The sequence below is a fragment of the Ostrea edulis genome, chromosome 8 (genome assembly GCF_947568905.1).
Source record: "Ostrea edulis chromosome 8, xbOstEdul1.1, whole genome shotgun sequence".
Taxonomy (NCBI): domain Eukaryota; kingdom Metazoa; phylum Mollusca; class Bivalvia; order Ostreida; family Ostreidae; genus Ostrea; species Ostrea edulis.
In genome coordinates, this window is record NC_079171.1 from 9,068,270 (window position 1) to 9,080,743 (window position 12,474).

At 37.0% G+C, this 12,474-nt stretch overlaps 2 protein-coding genes across 2 annotated transcripts in view; both read right to left on the bottom strand.

Annotated features, from left to right (window-relative positions):
• Positions 1–7,503: 7,503 nt before the first annotated feature.
• Positions 7,504–9,418, bottom strand: LOC125662084 (uncharacterized). The gene has a single exon (XM_048894270.2). It carries the CDS (start codon positions 9,416–9,418, stop codon positions 7,796–7,798), a length of 1,623 nt encoding a protein of 540 aa, XP_048750227.2. The 3' UTR covers positions 7,504–7,795.
• The window catches only part of LOC125661075 (uncharacterized), a 277,053-nt gene continuing 272,082 nt past the window's right edge, over positions 7,504–12,474 (bottom strand). The window contains exon 3 of the mRNA XM_056148126.1: positions 7,504–7,789. The gene's annotated coding sequence lies outside the window, so the exon portion shown is untranslated. The remainder of the gene's footprint in view (positions 7,790–12,474) is intronic.

A 12,474-nucleotide genomic window follows, 5' to 3' on the forward strand; every position in this document is an offset into this window, starting at 1 on the left:
ATTAAGACCTGGAGCTCACGACGTGTGTGACTAGTCGACAGGCATGCTTACCCCTCCTAGGCCTCTGATCCCACCTCTGGTGTGTCCATGGGTCTGTGTTTTCGCAACTCATTATTTTGTATTCCTGATAGGAGTTATAAGATTCATTACTGTTCATTATCTTCACCTCTTATTTTATCTTCTTCATAATGCCTAGACAAGTAGTTACCAAACTGAGTACAAAAACATTAGCGAGGTCAGGGACGGCTTTACAATTTATACCATGATCACACATTCTCTTGACTTCTCGACATCACATAACCAGATTGCGTACATAATAATGAAGATATAACTATCTACCAAACTTGTAAAATTCATTGCCCCTGGGTGAGACTGCAGTGTGTTTCGTAGTTGTGATTTATAGCACGATTTATATACTAGTGAGCCTACTGAAGCTCATGTATGGATCTAATGTAACTATGACAGACAGTGACACTAAACTTTGACTACTCGACCAAGATCAGGGTCACTGTTAAAAAGTTTGAAATATTTGTCATGCACTTAACTTTCAAAAGGGAAACGTTAAATACATGCATGTCACTTTCAATCAACCAGTCGCAGTAGTTCAATAGTAGTACCTTCAAATCTTAACTGTGAGGTCATGTGTTCAAACTCCTCTTGTGCCAAGGTCATGAAACCTAAGACATAAACATAGGCATTGATCGCTCCTTTGCCAAACATACTGTTAGCTTGATATAATCTTTAAAATGGAGGTCCCATGTTGTGTCATGCATGAACACGTTAAAGATTCCTCACTGATACAGCCCTGCGCACTATGCAAAGGTCTTAATTTGTTTTACTTCATCTAAAGCTCGTGGCGTTTCAATATGAGTGAAAGATTCTCATAGGTACTAAAAACAAGAACGCACTTTTAATCGCATAAATTGAAGCTTTGGTTTTCTGAGTTTGCACCAGGAACATTCAAAGTTTTTATGCCCCCCGAGATCGAAGATAGGGGGGCATATTGTTTTTGTCCTGTCTGTAATTGTGTCATTCTGTAATTCTGTCTGAAACTTTAACCTTGCTAATAACTTTTGAATAGTAAGTGATAGAGCTTTGATATTTCACATGAGTATTCCTTGTGACAAGACCTTTTCTTGGGTACCAACAATTTTGACCATGTGACCTTGACCTTGGGTTTGACCTACTTTTTGAAAATTTTAACCTTGCTTATAACTTTTGAACAGTAAGTGATAGAGCTTTGATATTTCACATGAGTATTTCTTGTTACACCTTTCCGTTGGTATTATTATATAATTAAACTTTTTGACCTTGACATTTAATTTACTTTTAATTTTTTTTACATTGGTTATAACTTCTAAATGGTAAATATTGGAGCTTTCATATTATACGTGAGCATTTCTTTTGACAAGATCTTTCTAATGGTACCAAGATATTTGTCCTTTTGACCTTAGCCATCTTTGGAATTGGCCATTATCGGGGGCATTTGTGTTTCATAAACACATCTTGTTTATAGATGCAAAGCAAGCACAATTATTTGAGGATTTGTATCATCTAACATTATTTTTATTTGTAAATTTCTTTTGATAGATGGTCAAACTGGACTGGTCTAAGAAATAGTGGAATAATATAGGGAGATGATTGGATGAATGGAGTTCTTCTCATATCTCAGGATTTCAACAGATTCTGATCAACAACTTGATCATTCAACTAGACTGGTGGGCAGCCTGGGTCTGACAATGGGTTAGTCAAATTGTGAGTCTCCAAAGGGCGGTGTGGAGTACTCAAGCTTTCTGTGTAAACCGTATATTGTCTTTTCTTTGTTAGCTCACCTGAGCTGAAAGCTTAAGTAGGCTTTTCTGATCGCTTGTTGTCCATCATCTGTCTGGCTCTCTGTCTGTCTGTCTGTCCATCTGTAAACTTTTTACATTTTCCAGTTTCCACTTCTTATCCAGAACTGTTGGGCCAAACTTGACAAAAAGCATCCTTGCGGGAAGGGTTTTCAGGTTTGTTCAAATGAAGGACCATACCACCTCCAAAGAGGAGATAATCACAAAAATGTACCAATAGGGTGGGCCAATTAAAAAATCAGAAGTGCTGAAATTTATTTAAAAGCTCCCTGACATAGTTTAAATTCAAGTTTTTTACAATCATGACCTCCGGGGATAGGATGGGGCCACAATAGGGGATCAAAGTTTTACATACAAATATATCAGGAAAATCATTTAATATAAGATCTTCTTCTCGAGAGCCACTGGGCTAGAAAAGTACAATTTTACAATATAGCTTTCTGACATTGTGCAGATTTAAGTTTGTTGAAATAATGGTCCCCGGGGTAGGATGAGGTCACAATGGGGGATACAACTTTTACATACAGATTTAGAGGGAAATTTTTAAAAGTCTTATTCTCAAGAACTACTGAGCCAGAAAAGTTAACAATTACATATAAGCTTTTTGACATAGTGCATGTTCACGTGTTTTTTTAATCATGACCCTAAGGGTAGGGTTAGGTCAAAATAGGGGGTCAAAGTTTTACATGCAAATACATATAGAAAATCTTTACAAATCTTTTTCTCAAGAACATATGGCTAGAGAAGTTTACATTTACACAAAAGCTTCCTGACATAGTGCAGATTCAAGTTTGTTCAAATCATGACCCCTGGATGTTAGATGGGGCCACAATAGGGGATCAAAGTTTTACATACAAATATATCTGATAAATCTTTAAAAATGTTCTTCTCAAGAACCACTGGGCCATAAAAGCTGAAATTTACATGAAAGCTTCCTGATATAATGCAGATTCAAGTTTGTTCAAATTATGACCGCCGGGGATAAGATGGGGCCACAATAGGGGATCAAAGTATTACATACTAGTATATAGGGAATATCTTTAAAAATCTTCTCAAGAACCACTGCGCCAAAACAGTTGAGATTTACATGAAAGTTTCCTGACATAATGCAGATTCAAGTTTGTTCAAATCATGGTCCCCGGGGGTAGGATGGGGGCACAGCCAGTTTTCGGTGTTGACACATGTCTCTATATCCAAATACGACTTCTCGTCCTCAAGGAAAGATGCGCCAACAGAAAAAAGAAACAAAGCAGGGCTTATGAAATAGAAATTTAAAAATAAAACGGTTGAGGTCAATTTGTTTTAACAAATGGACTAACGAATTTCTGTGCCGGGTAGAATCTAAAGAAACAGAAAATGCGTTTGAAAATAAGAGCATCAAATTGAATGATGAGACTTAAGATTTTTTTGAGACAAATAAATACTTTTTATTTCAAACTAAACGTTTGTCATTTGAATTAGGGATTTAAATATGAAGAGACCATCAGGTTTTTTTTTTCTGGAAAGTTGGTCAGGGCTAGTGGACGTAAGACCAGGTCTAGTAAAAATCATTTGAAGTAGCCCAGGTGGTCTAGTGCTCAAAAAAGTAAATGTTATACCTTGTGTATTTTATTATACTGGTGGAAGGCCGATCTCTAAAGCTTACAAAAAGCGGGAAGAAATTACATGATTCGTAAGAGGGATGATGTAGACTGGAAATTAACACACTTCAGAGAAATTATTGCCACCCCAAAAAAAATTATTATGAAAGGGGGGTTAGTAATATCCATACTACAGGTGCCTGTGCTAAAAAAAACCCAATGAAAACAAATTAAGCAGAGTAGCCTAATTGTTCATAAATCTTCTTCACAGTCCCACAGATTACAATTTGTGCTTCAGATTGTTAAGTTAACTTAATTTTCTGACCTCTGCATATTTGAATGAGGTAAACTTTCTAATTCTTTTCAAATTTGGTATGGAACATCATTGGGACAAGGGGGGGCATAAATTGTATTAAATGTGCGAACAATAACTTCTTCTTGATAACTATCATTCCAATTCTTTTCAAATTTAATATGAAACATACTTAGAACAAGGGGAATATAAATTGTAAATTTCAGGACTCCAGCACCCCTGGGGCCATAGGGGCGGGGCAAAAACTGTCCAAAAATGACCAATTTTCAAACATCTTCTTCTCAAGAACCACACACATGTAAGAAAAACTAAATGCATAGTGATGTAGAGCAACAAGGCCTCTACCACAACTGTAAATTTCATGATCCCAGGGGTAGGACCGAACTTGTTATATAGTGTTTATGTGTAAAGCACTTAAATTACATCTTCTTTAATGCTATTGATACTAAATTGATAGTAAATAGATATTTAGAAAGAACAGGTAGTCCTTTACCAAAATTGTAAATTTGATGATCACAGGGGTAGGGTTTGGTATCAGGGTGGGGCCAAACTGGTCAGCTATTAAATGTGTGAACGATAGACATTTTTAGCTCCTTCTTGATAACTGTCATTCCAATTCTTTTGAAATTTGATATGAAACATACTTAGAACAAGGGAAATATAAATTGTAAATTTCAGGACTCCAGCACTCCTGGGGCCCTAGGGGTGGGGCAAAAACTGTTCAAAATTACCAATTTTCAAAAATCTTCTTCTCAAGAACCACACACATGTAAGAAAAACTAAATGCATAATGATGTAGAGCAGGAAGGCGTCTACTAAAATTGTAAATTTCATGATCCCAGGGGTAGGGGTTCTAACCCCAGGGTGGGGCCAAATTTGTATATAGTGTTTATGTGTAAAACACTTAAATAACATCTTCTTTAGTGCTATTGATACTAAATTGAAAGTAAATAGATATTTAGAAAGAACAGGTAGTCATTTGCCAAAATTGTAAATTTGATTATTCCAGGTGTAGGAGCTTTGGTATCAGGTCGGGGCCAAACTGGTCAGGTATTAAATGTGTGAACAATAGACATTTTTAATTTCTTCTTGATAACTATCATTCCAATTCTTTTCAAATTTGGTATGAAGCATATTTGGAACAAAGGGAACATAAATTGTAAATTTCAGGATTCCTGCACCCCTGGGGCCTTAGGGGCGGGGCAAAAACTGTCCAAAAATGACCAATTTTCAAAATCTTCTCAAGAACCACACACATGTAAGAAAAACTAAATGCATGCTAATGGCACACTGATTTTGACTGCGGATAACTCCGTTTACCTGATCAGGATATAGGGCTCACGGCGGGTGTGACCGGTCAACAGGGGATGCTTACTCCTGCTAGGCACCTGATCCCACCTCTGGTGTGTCCAGGGGTCCGTGTTTGCCCAACTATCTATTTTGTATTGCTTGTAGGAGTTATGAGATTGATCACTGTTCGTTATCTTCACCTTGTATGTAGAGCAGGAGAGCCTCTACCAAAATTGTAAATTTCATGATCCCCGGGGTAGGGGTTCTGACCCCAGGGCGGGGCCAAACTTGTTATATAGTGTCTATGTGTAAAACACTTAAATATCATTTTCTTTAGTGCTTTTGATACTAAATTGAAACTAAATGGATAGAACAGGTAGTCTTTTACCAAAATTGTAAATTTGATTTTCTTCAGAGTAAGGGTTTTGACCCCAGGGTGGGGCTAAACTTAGTATATAGTATTTATGTGTAAGTTTGCTGATACTGTATAAATTTTAAATGCATACTTAGGAATAGCAGAAAAGGATGTACAAAAAATGGTGAATTTCACAACCCAGGGTTATGACTTGACCAAATTAGTCATGCCTGTTGATGTTTTTATGTTAATACACCTATTATTTAAAGCCTTTCATCAGTGTATGTACTTTTAAGGGCATTGAAATTTTAAGAACACATCTTGTTTTATACTGTTGCTGAACATTAGAATTTAGTTTAGATATTCAAAACAGGAACTTTTTTCTAGATTTCAGAGCCCATGGAAGCAGTGATACTTTTCCACTAGTATTCAGGTGACCGATAAGGGCTGTGGGCCTCTTATCTATTCTTGAAGAAGGGTGTTGCTGTTTACTTGAACAAATTATCTTAATCCCTTTGATATAAGGATGGTTTTTGCCAAGTTTGGTTGAAATTTGCTCAGTGGTTTTGGAGACAAAGTAAAGATGTAGAAACTTTACAGACATATGGACTGACAGACAGACAATGTTTAAAGTGTGTAAAAATGATAAAAGTGGGTCAAATTCCAAGGCCAAGGTCACAAGGAAAACATGCTCATGTCATCAAATGAAAGGAATTATCATTAGGAATTTATACACAAAATATGAATGTTCCATTTTTAATGATTCAGGTAATATTGTTTAGGTGCAGTATGTGTTAAAAGTAGGTCAAACTCCAAGGTGAAGTCCATGACATCAAAAATCATAGCATCAAGTGAAAGATTTGGTCATAAGAAACCTACATATAAAATGTAAAATTCCATCCTTCAGTAGGTCGGGAGGAATTACCTAGATTAGCTTTTGTTAAAAGTAGGACAAATGTCAAGGTCACAAACTTTTGTATGAAAAGAAAGATTGTATATATGGGATATGAAAACCTTATCTCTCATCATTCAAAGGTTATGAACTAAGTGAAAGCTTCGGACAGACAAACAGACAGGATGAAACTTATAACCCCCACCCCACTTTAGTCGTTGTGTTATTATAAAATACCACTAAACACTTTTCGTCAACCTGTTTACAAAATGGTTAATTCTTACAGATTATTCATCAGTCATATGAAAATGAATATCATCATAGTGGGAAGCGTCACAAAAGGGTCTCGCTTTGTACCATTATTTGCTAAGGTCAAGGTCCAAAACTCTAGGAAAAATAGGTCAAGAGAGCCCAAGTGCATGCATCAATTTTCAATTCAATGGCTACAGGGATATCCCAAAAACTAGAGAAAACTTACAATGTACAGACACACAGGCTGATCACTATAGGGCTCCCACCTATATAACAGGGGCCCTAATTAATCGTTGTAACGGACTAAGCCCAGTCAATGTACAGACACACAGGCTGATCACTATAGGGCTCCCGTCTATATAACAGGGACCCTAATTAATTGTTGTAATGGACTAAGCCCAGTCAATGTACAGACACACAGGCTGATCACTATAGGGTTCCCGTCTATATAACAAGGGTTCTAATTAATTGTTGTAACGGACTAAGCCCAGTCAATGTACAGACACACAGGCTGATCACTATAGGGCCCCCGTCTATATAACAGGGGCCCTAATTAATTGTTGTAATGGACTAAGTCTGGCCTTTTGTAAAGAGTAATTACAATTTAATTACAAGAGATTCAGTTTGTCATGATTTTAATTTGTGAGTGTTTATTTTGTAGAATTGTGGAGATTTAGATTCGTGATGTTTATTGACGTGATAAACAGAAGACTGAGACCTTGTATCTGAAGATCTGTGAAGGAGGTCGGACGTTTGTGGTCACTCTCTGTTACAGTACTACATATCTAAGTAAGTACTCAGTAATAATGTAAGACTGTAATTAAATCATGTTTATCTATCTGTACTGACGGTAATAATGTAAGACTGTACACTAAATCATGTGTATCTATCTGTACTGACAGAAATAATGTAAGACTGTACACTAAATCATGTGTATCTATCTGTACTGACAGTAAGAATGTAAGACTGTACACTAAATCATGTTTATCTATAATATATACATTGAAACATAACACAGATAACAAACAAAATAAAGTTCAATCAAACACTCATAAACAAACACACATTTAATGTCAATGCAGGCGTTAAATACAAATCTCAAACACTGGTGTAATTAACACAGCTGTAATCAACACAGGACTGTAATTAACATCGTGTTTATTAGGGTAATCAACACAGAACTTTGTACATGTGTAATTAATACTGGAGATGTGAAATTAACACCATTTTGATAGATGTAATTAACACTGTAGAGCTGTGTAATTAACACTGTGTTGATAGATATTGGATTTTCTTCACTTTAGCAGTGACAGGGTCAGCCACAAAGAGATTGTCTCTGATGTCCACACATAAACAGTATGGATACCCTAAATCACAGTGAATGTAACGGAGGAACTGTCCGTCCTGATCTAGGATGTGGATACGGTGATTGTTAGTGTCTGCTGTCAGGATGTGACTCTGGCTGTCTGTAGTGATGCCGGCTGGACTAAATGATTGCTCGGTATTAGAGGGATGACCAGTGTATCTAAATCGGAGTTTTCCTGACTGATTGACCACCACTACTGCACTAGCTTTACTGTCAGCCACACAGATATCCAGGTTCTTGTTCTCACTGAGGTATTTATTGTAAGCATCAGATGAGTAGAGAGGACGACCCTGATCATCAAACTGAATGCTTTGTGTCTCTGTGGAGCCGGAGTAACGCACGACTTTGGATTGTTCTCCATCATCACTGTCCATGGTAACCAGGAGATTGTTATCCGCGGTACAGCAGACAGAGAGAGGTCTCCACCCCTGTAGTGTGATCACGGTCTGTATCTTTTTATTCTTAATTAAGTTCACGGTGTTATTACTATAGTCAGTATAAACAAGATCTCCGTCCCGTGTCACTGCTATGTCCCGTGGCCACTTCCCTGACTTGGTTTGTATTGATGTCAGTAGTTTACTCTGGAGGTTGAGCAGCTTCATGGTTTCGCTATCCCCGCGTGTCCAGACTTGATCTTCACTCAGACAGCTAACACTGGATAGTGTGTTATACCCAGTGTCTATGGCGGCGGTAAGTCGCGGTTCAGCTAGCAGTGGTTTGACTGTTGTAACGGAGAGTGAGGTTAATGAACCAAACATCTCGTTAAGTGTTTCTGTGTTAATTGTTGGAGTAGATAAGCTTGGTAATGTAACTTTGATTGTAGGAGGCAGTTTATTGAATTCATCATTTCTAGATTTGTAAGTTGATGTTAAGGAGATGTCGTTGGTGTCCAGGATGTTTTTCATTTCTAGAATGACCTGGTTGATTTCAGTCATTCTGTGCGTGATTTCATCTGTTTGTTTATCTAATAGAGAGAGATGTTTAGTTTTTGTCTCTGCAATATCTGCTTTCCGTTTGTTGACAATGGCGGTGACCTCGCGGTGCAAGACTTCTCCTTGTTGGTCAGCAGTTGTGGCTAGTTTTCCGTAATTCGTTTGTACTTCGGCTTTCTCAGTTTGGACAGCGGAGGAAATTTTCGTATATCGGGGGTAAATCTTCTCCTCGAGTTCTTCTAAATCTTTTTGTATGCGTTGTTTTTTAGAGCCGAGTTTTTCCAGAATATCTGATATATCGTGGCCTTTGTGTTTACCTGAGGAGATGCAGGTAGAACAGACAGGAATGTGACAGCTCTCACAGTACATTTCGCAATCTTTGTCGGCGTGTTTCAGACATTTTGAGTATTTAGGAGTAAACTTTCTGTGTAAATGATAGGGTGCGATTTTGTGTTTTTTAGAGGAATCTGAGAGATGTTTACTGGCACAGTCAGTACAAAGATTGATATCGCAATGTTCACAGAGATACTGTAGGGGGTCAGTTTCACAGAGGTCACACAATAGGACGTCCTGAGCACGCGGGTCCATCTCTGGGGTCAGGGGTCACCAGTAGTTTACTGTCAATGAAAAAAATGAACTTTAATATTAAAATGAACAGATTATAAGAATGTACTTACATTACTGATGTATGTTAGAAATGAATATTACGTCAAGGTTTTTATCTCCATTAAAGCACGCATCTTTAAATTTGACTTTAAAACTTTATACATGTATTACACATAATCAGAAAACAATGTCTAAGTTTCAGAATTCTTGTTTGTATCATACAGGAAATATACACAACAGAAGAATGGGTTAATTTCTACAGAAGTGACGAGACTTAACTCCAATGTAAAATAATTACACAGGTATAGAAAGCCTGACTGTTTTATTTGAAATGTTAAATATATGAAGATCATGAAATGTATAATATGGATAAATATACCCCCTCCACTGCGTTCTGAATTAAATGAAATTAAAATACTAACTGTAAGCATATCTATGTCAGTTTTAATAAATATACTCATTCAAAACAATTTTCCCATACATTTCTAACAATTTAGAGAAAGAGCAATGTGTATTGTAAAATAATGATGTCTAACCTGTAAATATCCAAAATGTCCTCTGTACAGGCGCCTCTTCCTGGTATGTCGACCTGATGATGATGAGTGAATTTAATGTGCGGGGCCCAGCCACACTATATATGTAGACAATCCGTCCTGTCACGTGCTTTAAACGGGAAATGCGATCATTTATCCAAATAAACCAAACTTCATTTACATAGCCACACAAACTTAACAATTCATACATATATAACGGAAGGGGTATATATGAAATACATATATATAGAACTAATTTGTATTTAGACCAACAAATCAATTATCTATTTAAGAGAGGATCAAAAAGGGTTTAGGTGGTGGTAGCTGCTACCCAAGTTTCCCCATTAGATCCGCCACCGCTATTTACTTGACCTTCTCATAATTAATACTCTGTGAATTTCAGTTTCGACTTGAAAAGGCCAACAGATGTAAAACTAATATTTTCAGATATCGGAAAATTTACACCAGTTTCGTGTCCCACTCGGGTCGTTGTTTAGCGGTATATAACAATGAATTGATCTAGGAAAAAAATCTTCTATGTAAATGTGCGTATGTATAACTACAACGGCTGTTGTTTGTAAATTACCAATTTTTCACAATTGTAAATTAATGTATTGAAATGTAAATGTGTTTGTCAACTGATACATAAGGGAAGTTTTCTCCATCGCGTGACGGTTAGTTTTTCACATTCTAGAAGGGGGGGGGGGGGGTATTGTAATTTTAAACACTTTTTATCTACAAACCCAGACACTGCTGTTTGGTGTGATTTGATCTCTAAGGCGTTTTCTAGGAGAAATAATTATCGGTTTATTTTCAGAAAGATGTAGGTTAAGAGAAACTTTTTGTAGAATAATGTCAGATGTGGAGTCTGCAGATACAGGACATTGGGGAGTCTGACCCCACCCCTCTGCTTGTTTTCTTCTTTTATTAAGATGAGTAACAGATTATCTCCATTAAGGATTAATTGATTGATTGTATCGTCCCTCTCGATTATTTTTCAATCGTATGGAGACGTCAAGAAAACCTGTGAAGGGCTTAAAATTTAGGTCTATGTTGGGCTAACGGCCATTGAGCAGTGAGGGTTCTTTAGCGTGCCACACCTACTGTGACACGGAACATCTGTTTTTAAGGTCATCTCCGAGGACCCGTGACATTCACACCTCAAGCCGAGCATTTGGCGGTGTAACTGTCACAACCTGTTTTAACGACTTAGGTATGTCGTGGCCGGGATTCGAACCCCGACCTTCCACATGAGGGGCGAACGCTCTATTCTCTACAGACCACCGCGGCGGTTCCATTTAGGAGCCCTGAACAAATTTAGAAAAAGGGGGGTGTAAAACGGTATATGTATTTAAATCACATCCTGTCTAGAGATACTGGAAATGATCATTAATACAGTAATTATTGATAATTCTCTTGTTCTTTTTCAGGAATCCTGATTTTGGGATGAATGTCTTCTGAGTGTTACGTGACAAAACTCTCACCCTACATACCAGTACACAAAGAACGGGAGAAACCTCTAACATTATAGAATCATTGAAATAAAGAAATATATAATTCCCAGACTAGATGAATACTTTTGTATCAACGTCATATTTTGTTATTATCCAGCTGATCACGTGGCCGCAGCGGTCAGAGTTGATTCATGACAGGGAGTCGTGAGTTCGAACTTTTCTCCTGTTGTGGTCAGGTCAAACCTAAGACGTTAACATAGGTAGTGATTGCTCTTTCACCAAACGCTTGGCATTTACAAATGAAATTATTGAGGTCTTTAATGCACCTCATATCTCATAATTTATAGTTTCCATTGTAATTAAGAATATATGATTTACATCCGCTATATACATGTTTACATGTAGTGTAGAAATATCACAAATTGTACATTTTTGGGAGTTGAACTATGTTCAATCTCCCTGGGTCATCACGCACTTTTCTGCGCAGTAATTTGTATTGATTTGTATAGTGGTCGTCAGCGGGGGTTCTGTGTCAGCTGATTTACTCCTAGGTAAATCAACATAAACTTTTATAAACATCCGCCATTAAATAATCCATGTGACTTTTCTGAATTAATCTAATTTTGATAATTGACATGTAAATAAATGCAATGATATTGTATTCAAATCAATTTGAATACAAGATTTCGATCAAATTGATACTGATAGACATAGAAAAATAAAAGATAAGGTTGAAAATTGTCCTTTGTAGCGCAGCGTCACCTATAAACATTGATAGGGAAACGAACGACAACTGCACACAAGCCCTATTGACACCGTGGCGCGAAATATCGAATATGGTGCGAAACCTCAGAAAATTTACAAGAAATAACTCTACAACATTGTGTATGTGTATATATTTGTTTTTTTTTAATGTGATATAAAAAATGCTTACATGTTACATGTAGATTGAATTAAAACACGTAATTCCCAGTCAACAACTTTCGATTGGGATCGGAATACGAAATAAAATTTCTTATATCCGGTGGCAAAGTGAAACTGCTTCATGCTT

Excerpts from the sequence above, each read along its gene's own strand:
- LOC125662084 (XM_048894270.2), bottom strand. The coding sequence starts at position 9,418 with ATGGACCCGCGTGCTCAGGACGTCCTATTGTGTGACCTCTGTGAAACT.